This window comes from Muntiacus reevesi, chromosome 3, assembly GCF_963930625.1.
Source record: "Muntiacus reevesi chromosome 3, mMunRee1.1, whole genome shotgun sequence".
Lineage (NCBI taxonomy): Eukaryota > Metazoa > Chordata > Mammalia > Artiodactyla > Cervidae > Muntiacus > Muntiacus reevesi.
The window spans coordinates 157,445,564-157,463,288 of NC_089251.1; the positions used below are offsets into that span (position 1 = coordinate 157,445,564).

Consider the following 17,725-nt stretch of genomic DNA (forward strand, 5'->3'; position numbering starts at 1 on the left):
GGGTGAATCTCCTTGCAGTCCAAGGGACTCTTAAGAGTCTTCTCCAACACCACAGTTCAAAAGCATCAATTCTTCAGCACTCAGCTTTCTTCACAGTCCAACTCTCACATCCATACCTGACCACTGGGAAAACCATAACTTTGACTAGATGGACCTTTGTTGGCAAAGTAATGTCTCTGCTTTTTAATATGCTGCCTAGGTTGGTCATAACTTTTCTTCCAAGGAGCAAGCGTCTTTTCATTTCATGACTGTAGTCACCATCTGCAGTGATTCTGGAGCCCCCCCAAAATAAAATCAGCCACTGTTTCCACTGTTTCCCCATCTATTTGCCATGATGTGATGGGACCGGATGCCATGATCTTAGTTTTCTGAATGTTGAGTTTTAACCTAACTTTTTCACTCTCCTCCTTCACTTTCATCAAGAGGCTATTTAGTTTTTCTTTGCTTTCTACCATAAGGGTGGTGTCATCTGCATATCTGAGGTTATTGATATTTCTCCTGGCAATCTTGATTCCAGCTTGTGTTTCCTCCTGCCCAGCGTTTCTCATGATGTACTCTGCATATAAGTTAAATAAGCAGGGTGACAATATACAGCGTTGACGTACTCCTTTTCCTATATGGAACAAGTCTGTTGTTCCATGTCCAGTTCTAACTGTTGCTTCTTGACCTGCATACAGATTTCTCAAGAGGCAGGTCAGGTGATCTGGTATTCCCATCTCTTTCAGAATTTTCCACAGTTTATTGTGATCCACACAGTCAAAGGCTTTGGCATAGTCAATAAAGCAGAAATAGATGTTCTTCTGGAACTCTCTTGCTTTTTCGATGATCCAGCCGATGTTGGCAATTTGATCTCTGGTTTCTCTGCCTTTTCTAAAACCAGCTTGAACACACTTACAGCAACCAAGCTGCACCCTGGTCCTGGGCAGTGTCGCCGGGTAACAGAGCCTCCCTGGGAGTAGACGGAACTTCAGAGACCCTACCTGACTCCCGGGCAGCTCATCTGAAGCCTGGGCAAGCGGCCGGTGACGCAGCTTCCAGCCCGTTTCTTAGCTCTCCAAATACAAGCGAGGGCTGCTGACCACCACACGCCCATGATCAGGAAAGCCTTCAGAGAGATAGACTTCCCCATGTTTGCCTGAGCCAACCCTCTGCTTCAGAGACGAGAAGTCAGCTGCAGCTCTCCAGCCTGGCCTCTTCGTCCTGGTTGCGTGGTTCTCTGACCTCTGGGAGCTCAGGGGGTGCAGAGGCCAGAACCTCGCCCCCCAGCCCTATCCCTGCCCATGTGGAGACCCACAGTGGCTCCTGCCCTGGACCGGGGAGGGGAGGGAGGCAGGCGGGGCCACGCCAGTCCTGCTGGGCTGCGTGCCTACACCGCCCTCAGGCTTTACATCCTGCGTTTTAATAAAATTACAGTAAAAGCGCACAGAGCACTTCAGAGAGGGTGCTACCGAGCCCTCAGCACCGAGAGAGGCTGACGGGCGCTCTCGGGCCTCGCAGAAATCCGCTGAAAATCCTCAGTGCTTTCAGGGGCGACAGCCCCGCTGACCATATGCATGCGTCATGCCTTTCATGGAATGTCCAGAAACAGAGCTGCAGCCTGAGCTCTCCCTGCAGGACCAGCAGAGTCCACAGCCTGCCCAGGCTGGCAGGGCGTCCCCCACAAGTGGCCCGGGTCATGTGGGTGAATGCAGGTGGTCCCGTGGACCCAGGGCCCGGCCTGGCCTGAGCACACTGAGGTGACACTCATCATAGCAGCCCGGCTGGGACAAAGGGCCCATAAGCAACCCCAAGTCTTCTAGGCTGATGGTCACTATTCGGCCAGAGTGAACGCCCAGGTATGTATCACTCAGCTTTTCACAGGGAGAGAGTGAGGGGTCCGGAAGTCATCCCAACTGTGATGGGGTCCATCCACACAACTCTGCAGACCTCTGTGCTCATGTGCTGATGACACTCACGCCCGCGGAGACCCCAACACGGGCAGCGGTCACTCTGCGACGACCACTGTGAGATGCGGGCAGTGAAGAAGGAGGAGAAATCCCAGGCACCGCTTTGCGGCAGTCTTCTTCTTACACATCCGTCACTCAAAAGACCTGGGTCTTAGAATCTCCAGGGAGCTGCTTTTGTCAGAATCCTTTATGACTGTTTCCAGAAATCTCAGAATAATTCCAAGATCTCCTGGCATTTGACTTTTCTTTTTCTTCTTTCTTCTGTTTTTTAAATTTAATGCCAGAGATTTGCTTGAAAAGAAAGGCAGTCCCAATGGTCTTAGATCAAAAGAAAAACATTAATGAGTTTGCTGGGTTCTAAAAATTGAAACTCCACAAATTTCAAAGAAAATATGAGAAAAACCTATTTGTGTAAACCACCGCACTTCTGTGCAAGGTCAGGAGAGCATAATAAGAAATGCAAAAAACATTTTCCTCCAACTTAACCAAATACTGAAATATTTCAATTGTTTCCAAACTAGAACATCTGAAAGAGACTGGCCCATGAAGCTGTCACCCATCACATACGTGGAAATGTCTTCAGAACTCGCAGCTTCACACTCACCAATGTGATACTTGATTCACCAGCCAATTTCAACACCAGGAACAATTTAGGGCAAACGCGGATGGGTCTTTGCATTCCTTGCGGTGGAAGGACCTTTCGGCCTGCTTCTCCACCTCTCAACGTCAGAGCGGAACGCGCCTGAGCTGGGCTGGTGTGGAGTCTGGCCAGCGCTCCTGGGCAGAGCCCGCTGCCATCAGGATGCCCATCCCGCCCACCAGCACCAGGCCCCTCCTATTCACACTGAACCCTCACCATGTGGCCTGGGGCAGGCTGGGGGTGTTAGACGCTGGACTTCAGGCGACAGGACGGGGAAGCGACCTGAGAGGCAAGCCAGCCGGTAGGAGGGGGCCCATCCCATCTGGGGAGGTCTGGCTCCCGCTCCTAGCCCAGCTCCAGGGAAAGGCTGATTATGCAGGAAAAGTGGAAACCCCTTCTCTGTGGCCCCCTGCGGACCAGATTCAGATCGCCAGACCCAGAGACGGGGGCTGAGAGCAGACGCCTCAGAGCCCCAGGCCTGCCCCCCAGGTCTACAATGTCAATACAATAAAGCCCGTTTGTCCAACTGTGCTGGACAACTAACAGCGTCTCTTTAAAGTAACTGCATATATTTGCTACCCCCCGTCGCTGAAGCACCAAATGAACTTGATCTTGAAGTTTATAGGTATCTTCACATTCTCTTTATTTTAATCCTTTTGATTTGAATTAAACTTGATTTAAGGAGACAAGTTCTGTTTTTACCTTCATTGTTGTTCAGTCGCTAAGTCATGTCCAATTCTTTGAGACCCCATGGACTGCAGCACGCGAGGCTTCCCTGTCCTTCACTGTCTCCCAGAGTTTGCCCAAATTCATGTCCACTGAATCAAAGATGTTATCTAATCATCACATCCTCTGCTGCCCCTTCTCCTCCTGCCTTCAATCTTTCCCAGCATCAGGGTCTTTTCCAGCAAGTCAGCTCTTCTCATCAGGTGGCCAAAGAATGGGAGCTTCAGCAACAGTCTTTCCAATGAACATCCAGGGTTGATTTCCTTTAAGATTGACTGGTTTGACCTTGCAGTCCAAGGGACTCTCAAGAGTCTTCTCCAACAACACAGTTCAAAAGCATCAATTCTTCAGCGCTCAGGCTTCTTTATGGTCCAACTCTCACATCCATACGTGACCACTGGAAAAAGCATACCTTTGACTATATGGGCCTTTGTCAACAAAGTGATGTCTGCTTTTTAATACGCTGTCTAGGTTTGTCATAGCTTTCCTTCCAAGGAGCAAGCTTCTTTCAACTTCATGGCTGCAATCACAGCAGTAGTTTTTAACCTTCTTCTCCCTTATCTCATTTTTTGTCATAAATTACGGCATGAAATTTCTTCAGTGAGGTGTGAGAATTCCAACCAAGGAGTTATCCAGAAAAGTTAGGCTGGATCCAAACACAAGAGAGCTAAAAATGACGTTACTGAAAGGCCATCTGTGTTTAATGCCAACATGGCCTCCTGTCCAAAAACGATGCAAGGTGGACCCTGCCGAGCTCCAGGTGCGAAGTTTGGGAGAGTCCACCCTGACAGACGGACCCAGACAGACAGACGGACAGATGGGCCTCTGGCCTCAGTGTGATTAATGCCTCTCAGATGCCCATGGAGACCACGGCCAACACAGAGGTTTAATGTGGCAGCTTTCTCACGGTCCTCCAGCTGAGGGTCTGACAGGAGTTGTCTCCAAGAGGATATCTGATGGGGTGTCTAAAGGAACAGGGCACCAAAGAGGAACATAAAACTCAAACCTCACGCCACAGCACCTGTCCTCACGAGCTAAGCCAGCACAGGCCACTGCTTCTAGAAGCTTCTCTGCAGGGGGGATCCCCTGACACTTGAGTCTACTCTTGGGTCACTTCCCATTTCTCAGCGCGGACACATGAGCTGTGTGACGGCCATCAAGGCATAAAGTTAGCTCCACGTTCCTCACAGAGTGACGAGTTTAGGGCATACTAATCGAACGCCAGGAGGAAGCTGGGTGCTGGGCTGCCCCACGCCCGCGGGCAGAGGGCCCCATGAGGTGCCAGCAGGAGCGGCACCCAGGCCCGGGGAACAGGCAGCTCCGTCTCTGTCACGGCGAGAAGTGAGTCGGGCCTGGCCCCAGGCCGGGTGGCCCTGTGAAAGGAGCGGCCGCTCACTCGGAGCCTGGCCGAGTGCGGGCCGAGGCAGCGGCTTCCCTTCATTTGAGCAGTTGTGGAGCTAAGAGCTAGACACCGCAGGACGTGGTCTCACGCGGGTTTTAGCCTGTGTGGTCTTTTCTCCTAGATAATAAGAAAAAGAAAGTCAAATCTCTTTCTGAAAACGACTCTATTTGTGTTTGAAACGTGTTTTGCTGAGTCAAACCTTTCATTAACGCGGGAAACGTTTCAATGTTTTGCTCTAAGCCTGCTTGTTAGCTCCAAATCCGCTTCTTAAATCAGGAAAACTGAAAATTACAAGTGTAAAATCAGTGCCAACAAAGAAGAAAAAAAAAATCCCTGAAAACAGCACAGGTGCTATTATACACGCCCCACATGTTAGACAGTGAAACAAGAAAGGGTTGAAAGAACCACTTTAAAAAACGGGGGCAAGAAAGAATAATTTTAGGAGACTCTGGAAACATTCTGTGAAACCTGGATGAATTTGTGTTGTGATGTGTGATGTCATAAAACATTCTAAGAAAAAAAGAACATTCAACAAGAACATAGTGATTCAAAAACAACTCTCACCGCTACACGCCCTGATAAAGATTCACGAGCAGAAACCCCTGACTTTTTGCACAGGAAAACTTGGCCAGGTGAAGACAAAGCATATAAACGTGCATTTCAGGGCTTGGCTCTCGAACAAGTGATGGAAGGAAACTTACCTTTGCAGTTGCCTCGATAAGCAATTTCTAGCTGGGGGTCTTTGCACTTGGCGCGTTGAAACTCGCAGCGGGATAGGAAGGTCCTCCCGTCTGAGGCGCACAGTGGCTTCTGGGCGGAGCCCCCGCAGTCCAAGCTGCAGTCTTTGTCCTTGTCTTGGTCAACTCTCAAAAACTTGGAGGAGAAAAGAGAAAAGAAGCCAGACGTCTCAAGGAGTGTTCTGGGGAAAGCAGGAGGCTATCTAGGCCACTTGGTGTTGAGGGAGTGTCCCAGAAACACGGCGGGAAGCCCGGAAGCCTCTGACCTCCGGGGTCTCAGACATCCAGGTAACTGGTCATTCCCTGCTCTGCTCAACATCCAGTGGCTGAACCTCTGAACGCTCCACCACTGGCCTGGGACACCGTCCAGCTCTGCCCTGGGACACACGTGTTCTGTTTACCTCTAACTGTCTGAATAGCGATGCTTTTCTTTGAGTCTGTGAATTCAGCGCCTGGTTGACCCCTCCATTCACTACGTTTTGCCATCAGCTTGGAAGTCACATGAGTCTGGAGCCCCCTGTCTTTCTGGAATTGGGAGGGGGGGGAGGCTCTCCCTGCTGGAAAGCGCCACGCAATCTCATCCACACCCAGGCACCGCTTCGTGTGGAAGGTCAGTTTCTGAGAAAGTGTCCTGGCTCCACGGGGCCCTGGGGGCTCTCTGGAGGACCCAGGGCTGCAGGTCGCTGCAGGCACAGAGCCGCTGCCCGGGGGCCCCTCCCGGGTCCCTATCCATGCCTTGGCTCCTCTGATGACCTGGACACAGAGCTTCAGGGCTCGGGGTCTCCCAGAGGGGCTCAGGTCTGGCCGCCAGCCTCCCACACCCGCCCCCACACAGTGGATGGTGTCCCCTGCCCCCTCAACTTCCCAACCCCCCACACGCCCCCACCCCAGTCCTGCCTAGTCCTCCTCACCCCAGACACAACAAGCATGAAGGCGACCCCAACGCTGCTTTGGGTTAGAGGACGTGGTGACTGGAGCATCGCCTGCCCCGCTCAGACCTCGGCTCTGACTAACGGAGCACCACTGAGCCCTTAGAGGAAAGAAGGCCCCGCTGAGATGCGGCACTTCTCCACACTCCACGGTGCGGGCGGAGCCCTGGGCGCTGCGGCCGCTTGAGCGGTTGATCCAGCAGGTTTGCCCCGTAATACTCGGCTCTGCTCACGGCAACCCCTCCCCGGGTCAAGTCGGAGCCGGAGGGAAGTGGGAACGCAGTTCAGCAGAAGCTCAGCTCAGAAGCTCAACTCAGCAGAAGCTCAGCAAAACCTCATCGGCCTGCTTTCTCGTCAGGAAGAAACAGAGAGAAAAGTCTCAAACTCAGGGCGCCTCATCCCTTGAGAAGATAGATACCCAAACTCGCCCCTTTCATCTCCGAGTGTCCTGCTTGGTGACACGTGAAGACCAACCGATGCCGAAGCTGAGGTGAAATCAGGGGGAAGGAAGGGCCCCGGGTTTGGGGGTCAGCTTCCCCAGGGAACCACATCCCTCCTGGGGTCCAGGTGGGGTCCTGGGAAGAAGGGCAGCCAGGGCACTGTGGCTGGGAGCCGGCGGGCTGCCACTTCTCTACCTGAACCTCTGGGAGCTGATGAGGGGCCGTTTGCACGGTTTCTGGATGAAGGCTCCAGCCACCAGGCCGTGCTCAGCATCGGAGCATCACGGCTTTGTCCAGTGGGGCTCCAGGGGTGAGAGGGGCAGACTTACTCTGCTCTAATGTTTCCTGTGAATAAGGTCACTTGTTGAAATGATCTGTGCTTATTTTAACCAAGAGGCAAGTGAAAAGAGATCATTGCCTTTCCAAGATTTTGCACACACAAAAAGTTATTTTCCTTAAATACAGCAACTACAGAAGATTTCTGTGTGGATCACAACAAACTGTGGAAAATTCTGAAAGAAGTGGGAATAGCAGACCACCTTACCTGCCTCCTGAGAAACCTTTATGCTGGTCAAGAAGCAACAGTTAGAACCAGACATGGAACAATAGACTGGCTCTAAATTGGGAAAGGAGTACATCAAGGCTGTATACTATCACCCTGCTTATTTAATTTATATGCAGAGTACCTCAAGTGAAAAGCTAGGCTGGATGAATCACAAGCTGGAATCAAGATTGCCAGGAGAAATATCAATAGCCTCAGATATGCAGATGACACCACCCTTATGGCAGAAAGTGAAGAACTAAAGAGCCTCTTGATGAAAGTGAAAGAGGAGAATTAAAAAGCTGGTTTGAAACTCAACATTCAAAAAATGAAGATAGTGGCATCCAGTCCCCTCATTTTATGGCAAATAGGTGGGGAAACAATGGATACAGTGACAGACCTTATTTTCTTTGGGCTCCAAAATCACTGTGGACAGTGACTGCAGCCATGAAATTAAAAGATACTTGCTCCTTGGAAGGAAGCTATGACAAACCTAGATAGCATTTTAAAAAGCAGAGACATCACTTTAATGACAAAGGTCTATCTAGTTAAAGCTATGGTTTTTCCAGTAGTCATGTATGGATGTGAGAGATGGACCATAAAGAAGGCTCAGTGCTAAAGAATTGATGCTTTCAAACTATGATGCTAGAGAAGACTCTTAAGAGTCCTTTGGACTGCAAGGAGATCCAACTAAAGGAAATCAGTCCTGAATATTCATTGGAAGGACTGATGCTGAAGGACTGATGCTGAAGGACTGATTGGAAGGACTGATGCTGAAGCTGAAACTCCAATACTTGGCCACCTGATGTGAAGAACTGACTCATTGGATAAGACCCTGATACTGGGAAAGATTGAAGGCAGGAGCAGAAGAGATGACAGAGGATGAGATGGTTGGATGGCATCACTGACCCAATGGACATGAACTTGGGCAAACTCTGAGAGATGGTGAGGGAAAGGAGGGCCTGGCGTGCTGCAGTCCATGGGGTCAAAGAGAGTCAGACACGACTGAACAGAAAAAAAGCACAGAAGCACGCTGAATGAATTCTGTCACTGCGGAATTTCAACCTCTTTTTCTTTTCACTCTCTCTGTTCAGTCCTGGAGACAGGACCTCCACGTGAAGGATCCCGTCGCATGAAATGCTGCTTGTCTTTCAAAGCTGCCTCATTCCGCTCCTCACAAGCATCTAGTTTTCACAGACTTGCTGCTATGACTCACAGCTGGCTGGGACCAGAGCAGTTTTGTGCAAGAGCAAGAGAGACTGGGAGAGGGGCCACAGAGGAGCAAAGCTGACGGTGAAACATCCCGGGACCCTCCCAGGCCAGGCCCACACGGGAGCCCGCCCAGAAGGAGCGCCCTTCAATTTCAGATGAAAACAGGGAATAACCTAAATCCTGCTAATTTTTACGTATAAGAGGTGCTCTATTTGTATTTCCTGAAACCATAAGACGAGGAAATGCAGATGGCTTAGGGAAGACACCGTAATTACCATTCCCTCTAAATGGAGGGCAACAGCCTCTCTCTTCTCATTTTTGAAAAAGTCGAGCTTTCAGGCCTTTGGGATTTGACTGTAATTCTTGGTAATTTAATGGTGTGGAACAAACAATAGACCTGTTCTTTCTCATAAATGAGAGAACTCATACTTTCTCCCCATTTCTCCCCCTCCCCCGTTTTACCAGCAGTTAAATTCCAGGAGAGTCAGTGCACAGAGGAACGTGACCTTTTCAAGGAGCTGGATTCTTTACTAAACAAAGCCCAGAGAGGAAAATAAAATATTCCCCTTCTAAAGAATTTAGTGTTCACTAACGGACGTGGTTGAGGGTCTTCACACTAGCTCCGATAAAAGGCACTTTGTCCAGTTTAGAGGGACTCTGTTACACCTTCAGCACCGCTCTGGCAGCAACGACTCAGGGTCCCGGGCCCGTCTCTCTTCCGTTCAGGACGCAGTGCAGTCGGCACGTGTTGGGGGGGCCACTAAGGGGCTGCACGTGCATATCTGCCTGCAGGTCAAGGGGCTGCGGCATTAGAAAAAGTAGGTCAAGTGTACACAGATTAAAGCCATGATCCATATTCTGCTTAATAAATGAATGGCTTTAAACCAGAGGAAAAATGGGAACAAAGTGAAACCATTTTAGAAACGGATTAAACTCTTAATACGGACAAATTTTTTCCCATACAATATTGATATATTGATGGAAGATGCCATTTGTATGAGATAACACATGGCACGGGTTAAATTAAGAAAAACATCTCTGAATTACATAATCATGCAGCTGGAAGATTCCCCAAAGCAAGAACTTTCTAAATAATGAGCCACCGGAAAGCGAACACAGCTTCCAAGTAAGCATGCTTGCTCGATGCCAGGATGAGGCCCACACAGCAGGGAGGGGAGACACGGCAGAGCCCGTGGGGCGTCTGGGGTGCAGGAGGATCTGGGGGGCTCGAGGGAGGAAGTGACCTTAAACCACCAAGGAAGGAGGCGGGGAGAACTCCAAACACACAGCCTGAGTTAAAGAGCAGCTTCACTTTAGAGCCCGAGCTGTCTCAGATCTCAGGAGGGTGCTCCCTACTTTCTAGCGGAATAGAGAACCGAACCCATGACTCGAAGCTGGACAAGCGTTTTCCAGCCCTGAGCCTGCAGCTGAGACGCTCCAGGGAAGCACGGCTGCTGCGGGGTGTTCTCTGCCCAGAGACGGCCACCCCTCACTCATTCATTCTCTCCCTCACTCACTCATTCACTTATTCCTCATCCACTTGCTGGAACTAACATGCACCAATCCACGCATGTTTAAAAAACACTCTACTTCAGTATTTTAATAGTCCTTGCCTCTATTTCCCACAGGGGTCAAGCCTCGTATTTCTCATAGGAAAGAGTCAGGTCCATCTTGAATTGAAGATGATTGTGATTGCTCAGTGAGTGTTAGGGGACAGCCCTCTGTCAGGCGTTTTCCTGGACTTTGCAAGGGTTCAGAGGAGGGCCTGGCCTCGCGGAGATTAAGGTCCAGAGGGCAGCAAACACAGCACACAAGGATTCACCACCCGGCTCGGCCAGGGAACACCCGTCCTGTCGTGCGGGACGATGCAGGACCGGCAGGCCTCGCGAGGAGAGTGTGAGCATCTGAGAGCCATGAGATGGGCTGCTGACTCCTGGGTGGGGACCTGAAGACTCTCACCCAAGAGAGCCTCTGAGACGACGGGAAAGGAAGACAGCGGTGTGGAGTCCAAGCGCACAGACCCAGGGGAGCAAACCAAGAGCGTGATGTCAGGGGGGTCTGACGGGGGCCGTGCTGAGACTGGCCTGCAGACCAAGCTGGGAGGGACTGGGGCCCCCTTTCCTGCGACCACAACATTCCCAAGTCTGCGTTCTGCTCGCTGAACACAGATGACGCCAGCGGAGTCTGGCAAAATGACCCCCACGCTGTGACAGCCCTCCAGGCCGTGGTCATTAACTGGCAATTAGCATGGATGCCGTGAACCCACGAAAAGTGGATTCTGTGGCAGCCGGGCGCTACTCGGGACCTTCGGCATACTGTCGGAACCACCAGCACGGCAGCAGGCGCCGTGCGCTTATCTGCGAAGTGGGAGTAAGAGCACTTTCTCTGCTGACCTTTGCAGTAGCCGTGTGAGTAACTAAAACAACGAGGCTCGCGCTGTGCCTGAGAAGGACGAAGTGAACTGCAGGGTGAGGAGGGCGTCGGTCTCCACGTGTGCACGGCCCTGCCGGGAGCCGCCCGGCCACGGCCGATGGATCACCAGGAGGCACTGGGCGGCACGGAGCCAGCGGGATGGGCTTTTACTAGATCCCCCCTTTTCTGATTTGAAAAACAAGCCGGCAACGTAGGTGAAAACAATAGACTGTGGGTCTTGCAAAGGGGGATCTGTCTTAATACGCCTAAGACGCTGAGTGAAACAGTGACGGATATAGCACAGTATTGATAACAGGTGTCACCAGCATCATTTGGGGTCTCTTGATGGCTTTTCATTGTATTCACGGGGCATCTGCAAGAATTTAAAAACCAAGGGCAAACGATCGTAATGAATTCCTTTTTTTTTTTTTTTTTTTAGTTTTTATGCCTAGATCTATGTTGTAAACCCAACAGAGAGAGAGAAAATGGTCAACGCTCTGCACTGATAAATGCCGGTGTGTCTGGGGGCCGGTCGGCACTGCAGCGCAGAGTGGGCAAAGGAAGCTGCCTGGAGACAGGCAGCTGGCTGTGTGATTGGGACAGTCGTCCTCTTAGCCAAGCAATCCTTGGCTTCTTCATTTGTGAAATGAAGATGATGGTAACACTAAGGCTTATTTCATCATTGTTATTGTGAAAATAAGACGAAGGATGTGGATGGCGACGTGCTTGGAAAAGACACAAAGATGTGACCTTCAGGAAGCCCTCCCAGGCAGACACTCAACCCCAGGGCATCTTTACTTTGGGCCACGTTCCGATCATCAAAGCTTCAAGTATGAGCACTGAGAGACCCTCCCGTTTACGGTCATTTTCAAAAAGAAAATTAGGAGCATGAAGTCGAGAGGGAGGTAACTCAGGTGTCGAGAGAAGGGGGCAAGGTTTGCAGGAAGATGCAGGCAGTGAGGGCAGGTGGGCTCCACACTCAGGGTCCATGGGGAGGGGGTGCACGTGCGCGGAGATGGGACCCAGGAGACGAGCTGGCGTGGGGGCTGCAGGAACCCTGCCCGAAGACAAACACAGGGGCGCCGCCCGCCGCGCGTGGACACGAACACAGCCCCACGGGGACTGAGAACTCCCAGAGTGGCGGTCCCTGAAGCCTGGCTGAGAAACAGGAGTTCCCGACGCTCTGGGATGAGCAGGAACGGCAAGGGCTGACCCACCGAGGAGGAAACGGGAGGTGGGCGGGCCGGTGCTACTGTTTGCTCTATTTCCAGCTCTGCGTTCCTGTCTTGTTTGAGAGGACATAAGACTTTTCTAAGTTTTTATAGAGTCCTTGTGGGCTTCTGACCCCCGGACCCAGGCCCTCTCTGATCCCCCCAGCTCAGGCACCCTCCACACGGTGAGGGTTGGTTCCTGACCCCACAGCTAGGGACGGGCGGAAGTTCCGCTCCACGCTCTGCTCTGCAAATCTCTTTTCTCAAAGCCTGTCTTTTTTATCTACTTTCTTTCCCTGCCTCCACATTAATATTTATTTCAATGATAAAAACAGATATCTTTGCTTCTTGTTAGTACTTCTTGGAGATAAGAAACTCTTGGGTTTTGATTGTTCCAGATTTGTGTTTATTTGAGAGTCAGTAGGAACTCTGTTACTCTCAGAAAGAAAGAAAGTGAAGTCACTCAGTCGTGTCCGACTCTTTGCAACCCCATGAACTGTAGCCCACCAGGCTCCTCCGTCCATGGGATTCTCCAGGCAAGAATACTGGAGTGGGTTGCCATGTCTTTCTCCAGAAGATCTCCCCTACCCAGGGACTGAACCCAGGTCTCCTGCATTGTAGGCAGACGCTTTACCATCTGAGCCACCAGGGAAGTCCTGGTGTTACTCTCAAACATCTACCTGTATTTTATTAAGAAGAGGTTGAGAGTCTCAAAATAAAACACAGGTAGATGGTGTTACGTGAGCGCAAGGATGATCTCTGATTCTCACTTGAAAGCTCCTGACTCGACATTCAACCCCACTCCGGAGGCTCAGAGACGAGTTGTTTGCACAAAGGCCTTAAAACCTCCGCTCCTACAAGCCTGGCCTGTGTCCCCGGGACATCACCACACGCAGTGATGTGAAGATGTGTGCAGGGTCTCGGCGGACCCCAGGCCAGCACTCTCTTCATGAGTTCAGTGAGAGTGAAGTGCCAGTTCTCAACGGCATCCCGGTAAGAATAACGCGTAGACCGAAGGGACGCTTCTCAGCTCCTTGTTCTCCTCTGGCTGCGGCTCTGAGACAGGACAAACTTGGGAGTGCAAGAGCGTTACAGCGGACGCTCGGCCACTGCTTACGAGCACCTGGGGCCTCTCGGATAGCGATAAATGTGTTCATCCACGAGGCCCGAGCCCAGCACCGCGTCTGGCCTACAGCTGGCACTCAATAAACGCTCACTGTCTGCGTAGCTGTGGTAACATGACCAAGCGGGACTCACTGAGGCGTGACCAGGGCCCGCGGCAGGGTCAGAAGGTGTCTGAGCAACCAGACATGGGGAGGGATACGGGGCTCAGACATTTAAGCATTAGGAAGACGTCTGAATGCAGGCGTGCATGCCATGAGTGTGTTGCAGCAGACACACCTGCTCTATGACCTGAAACGTCCATCTCTCGTCACCAGCCTGGTGTGGGATGCCTCCTTCCCATGTGCCCAAGGTGCTTCCAGATCAAAGCATACGAGAGGTCATTCATACACCCTGCCTGTGTCTAAGAGCAAAAGGATAAATTAGCCTAGAAAACAAGTATTACGCTCACGTCTGACTCCATTTTCCAAACCCTCAGCCCGGCACACTGGGTCAGTTCTGTGTCCACCAATTCGCTGTCCGCTAGGCCGCCGGTCAACCCTGGGGGATCCCCGGTGTCCACCTCAGGGACCATCTGGGTACATCCGTGCACGCGGATGGGGCGTGGGGACAAAGGCCCACGGGCGGCGACCGCGCCCTGCGCACCAGCCCTCTGAGAGGGGCCAGCAGACGGCCTGGCCCGCACGAGGCCAGAGGACAGGCGGAGATGGAGAAGGCGGCCCCAGAGGTGCCGTGCCCTGCGCTCTGTCGTCAGGGGGAGCTCATAAACGCCCCGACAGCCTCACCCGCTCCGGCCACCAAGTGGACAGCAGACGGCACCTCCATCCGCCCTCCGTCGCCCAGGAGACCAGCACACTCACTGATGAAGTGACATTTCCAGAGGCCTTCAGCCAAGGCTTCTTTTTTAAGGTTCCTACTCATTTTAAAGCATTTAGAGCAAATTACGCTAAAGTACATGGTAAGGCTATTAAGGAGACCTGCGCAGCGGGGGAAACGCATCCCAAAGCAGAGGCACCAGAGAGCTTGCTCCCGAGCCAAACCTCAGGAGGCCGCGCGCCGCACGGCAGGATGGTCCCCGCGGAGGCCGGGGCGGGCGGAGGAGGCAGGAGCGAAGGGGCAGCCCGCCGCGGGCAGCAGGTGAGAGGCCCGTCTGCCTGAGAAGCGGCGGGGAGACCGCTCCCCGGGCGGGGAAGCAGGCTCACCCCAGGTCTCGGGTGCGCTCACGCGGCCCCGATGTCTTCAAGTGAGAATGAGACCAGCCAGAACTCGGGTTCAAGCTGGCATCCAAGCCCGGAGAGACCTTCCCAGCACCCGAAACATCGTCTGCGCCCTCATCACACCCCGACCTCGTCCCTCCTCCTGTGAGCCTGGTCTGGCCTTTCCTGGGGCAACGCGAGTGCCCAGGAGACGAGTTGAAAGCAAGGGTGTTTGGCTGCAGGCTGGGGTCATGAGAAGCCAGTGCTCACAGGTCTGGGTCCTGCTGAATCCACATGGGTCCAAGCACAAAGCAGCTTCCTCACAAGGACTGGCTGCGTGAAGGGAAGGGAATGACCCCTGAGAGCCCGCGTGTCCAGACCCGAGCTCCCCGCCACCACTGGGGTGCACGCTCCACGAGGGGCCAGGCAGGGAGGCTTGCCGGGGGAAGGAGGAGCCGAGAAGAAACCCTCCCCCTTTCCAGGTTCACCTCCGCACACCTACACAACCACCACCATAGGAGAAAGAAATCCGCGGAAGGAAGTCTGAAGCCCTTTCTCTGTGGAAATGAGCCAAGCGCCTTTGTCCACATGACCTGGGGCCAGGGCAGAGGCTGGCCCCCTGGATAGGATGCTGTCAGGGCCTGGAGGCTGGGCAGGCAGAGTTCAGGGGTCACCGATGAAGAGACCGAGGGTCCAAGAGGACACAAGCTCGGGTGCATCACTGACCAAAGAAGAGACTGAGGCTCCCAGGGGAGGTCACCAGCTCATCCAAGATGCAGCTAGAGCCAAACTCAAGACTTTGGGCCTGGGTCTGCTCTTCACTACAATCCTAAGGGCTGGAAACCCGCCTGGGGGCCATGGCTGCGCCTTCCCGCCCCAGGGCACACACCCAAAAGCTTCACTCTTCACCCACGCACGGCCTGGTCTTGACAAGCAGCCTTGGAAAGATGCACAGAAGAGGGGCTGGGGGCACAGGAGTCCCCCTCTCCTGCCCTCTCGTCTCTTTCCCAGGTCTCCCCCTTCTCCCAGCCTGCGGGGGACTCAGGGATGCCTCACGTCAGCATCCACACAAACGGAAAGCTGCCTACGCACCCATCACCTTGGTTTACATGTTAAGCAGATTCTTCACATTTTTAAGAGTCCATGTTTACGTTAGGAGATAGCCGAGGCCTGGAGCCTTGGAGCAGAATTCTCCGAAATGGACCCTCTTCATCTCCAGGCGCTGGCACCTCGCTGCTCAGCGTTATCATCATCCCTGAGCTGGAGCACTATCTCGGCGACAGGCAGAAACAGGCTGCTGGCGCTCCTGCGGTCCATCACCGACGCCCGTGCTGGGCTGCCTCACCTCCTTCCAGGGGCCAAGGCGGAGAGACAGCTCCGCACCCTGGTCACCCAGACACAAGGTGCTTCACCCCTGGACTTGGGAGGGGGGTCAGGTAGCTCATGAAACCACCAGCCACACGCAGCTACTTGCATTGAGTTCAAGTGAAATGAAACAGAAAACGCAGCTGCTTGGCTGCATCGAGCTCTCAGCCCCCCGGGCTTGGAGCCGGGCCCTGGGCAGCGAGAGGACACGCTTCTGTCATCACCCGCGGCTCTTAGACGCTGCTCTGGAAGCAACGATGAAGGGTAATTAATCTCCTGAACCAGCTCCCTAAACCCCAATTTCTAAATGACCGGTTGCAAAAAGAGACGTCAATATCCATTCCAGGCTACATTACTAATGAAACAAATATGAAACGCTGAGAAATGAATCACCTTTTGAAAAGGTTATCCTGAAATTCACACCTGTAATTACAGAGGAAGGAGAAACACTTTAATGACAGGAGGAAGAGAAAGTTGGAGGGAAGAGAGGTCCTGCTGAGGGAGAGGAGAGGTCCTGAGATGGAGGTAAAGAGCAGGGGGTCAACGTCAGGGCAAGGGGACAGGCCGGCCGGCGGTGGGCGTGGGCAGTGGCCTGAGCTTCCCCACCTTTCGGTGCACAAGTTATTGCTCAGCAAACCCAAACCAGGGAAGCCGTGACGGTGGGGAGGGGTAAGGGTGGAAGGGGAGGGGGAGCGAGAGGGGCCCCATCGTCCGGCAGGCGGGTCTGCTGCGAGCATGCGCAGGGACGCAGGGGGAGGCAGGGGCTCCAGAGAAAGAGACCACGCTCTGTCCAGGAGGTCTTGCGGCCTTTTCTGAACGGGTGTCCCCAGCAGACACTTTACCCCGTGGCAGTGCCTGCTCTGCTTCCCACGAGGTGCTCAGAGCATCACACACTTTACAGAGGCTTAAACGTTACAAGGAGACAGGATGACAAACTGGGGGATTTCAGAGGAGATCTCAGAGCGCTAGGAGGGACCCTGGCCATGCTGAGCGCCCTGCAGGATGAGGCCGCCAGCGGGTGCCCGACAGAGCGAAGGACGCACGAGAAGGGCGCTGTCCTGGCTGCCTCCCCTGGGGCCACTACAGCCGAGGCTGCACCCACGGCCTCCCATCAGGGCAGGGACCACAGGACGGGGGGCCCAGGTAACAGGGTTGGGGGCAGCGCTGCTTTCCCTTCGTGGCAGCGTCCTGACTCAGGTTGTTTCGTAAGAACAGAAGCCCCTGCCTAAGGGGTCTGCAGCACACACACAGGCCCCGCCCATCCACACACAAGCCCCACCCATCCACACAGGCCCCACCCATCTACACACAGGCCCCACCCATCCACACAGGCTCCGCCCAACCACACACAAGCCCCGCCCACCCACATGTAGGTCCCGCCCATCCACACACAGGCCCTGCCCATCCACACAGTCTCCGCCCATCCACGCAAGCCCCTCCCATCTATACACAAGCCCCCTCATCCACACAGACCCCACCCATCCACACACAGGTGCCGCCCATCCACACCCAGGCTCCGCTCATCTACACACAGGCCCTACCCATCCACGCAGACTCCGCCCATCCATGCAAGCCCCTCCCATCTACACACAAGCCCCGCCCATCCACATAGGCCCCACCCACCCTCACAGGTCCTTTCCATCCACACAGACTCCGCCCATCCACACAAGCCCCTCCCATCTACACACAAAGCCCACCCGTCCACACAGGCCTGGCTCACCAGCAGTGGGCTTTGGGATCCTGGCACTGGCACCCACATTCTGACTGCGCCGACCCCTCTCCTCCAGGCCTGCAGGCTCAGACGCTCAGGGAAGGCAGAGATCTAGGCCCTGGCCTCCCCAGGCCC

The 17,725-nt window shown here is 53.5% G+C and overlaps 1 protein-coding gene across 2 annotated transcripts in view; it reads right to left on the reverse strand.

Annotated features, from left to right (window-relative positions):
* SMOC2 (SPARC related modular calcium binding 2) overlaps positions 1-17,725 on the reverse strand; it is a 154,004-nt gene that overhangs the window by 100,949 nt on the left and 35,330 nt on the right. For both annotated transcript variants that reach the window (XM_065930971.1, XM_065930970.1), the window contains exon 2: positions 5,416-5,587. In XM_065930971.1, coding sequence (XP_065787043.1) covers positions 5,416-5,587 — 172 coding nt within the window. The remainder of the gene's footprint in view (positions 1-5,415; positions 5,588-17,725) is intronic.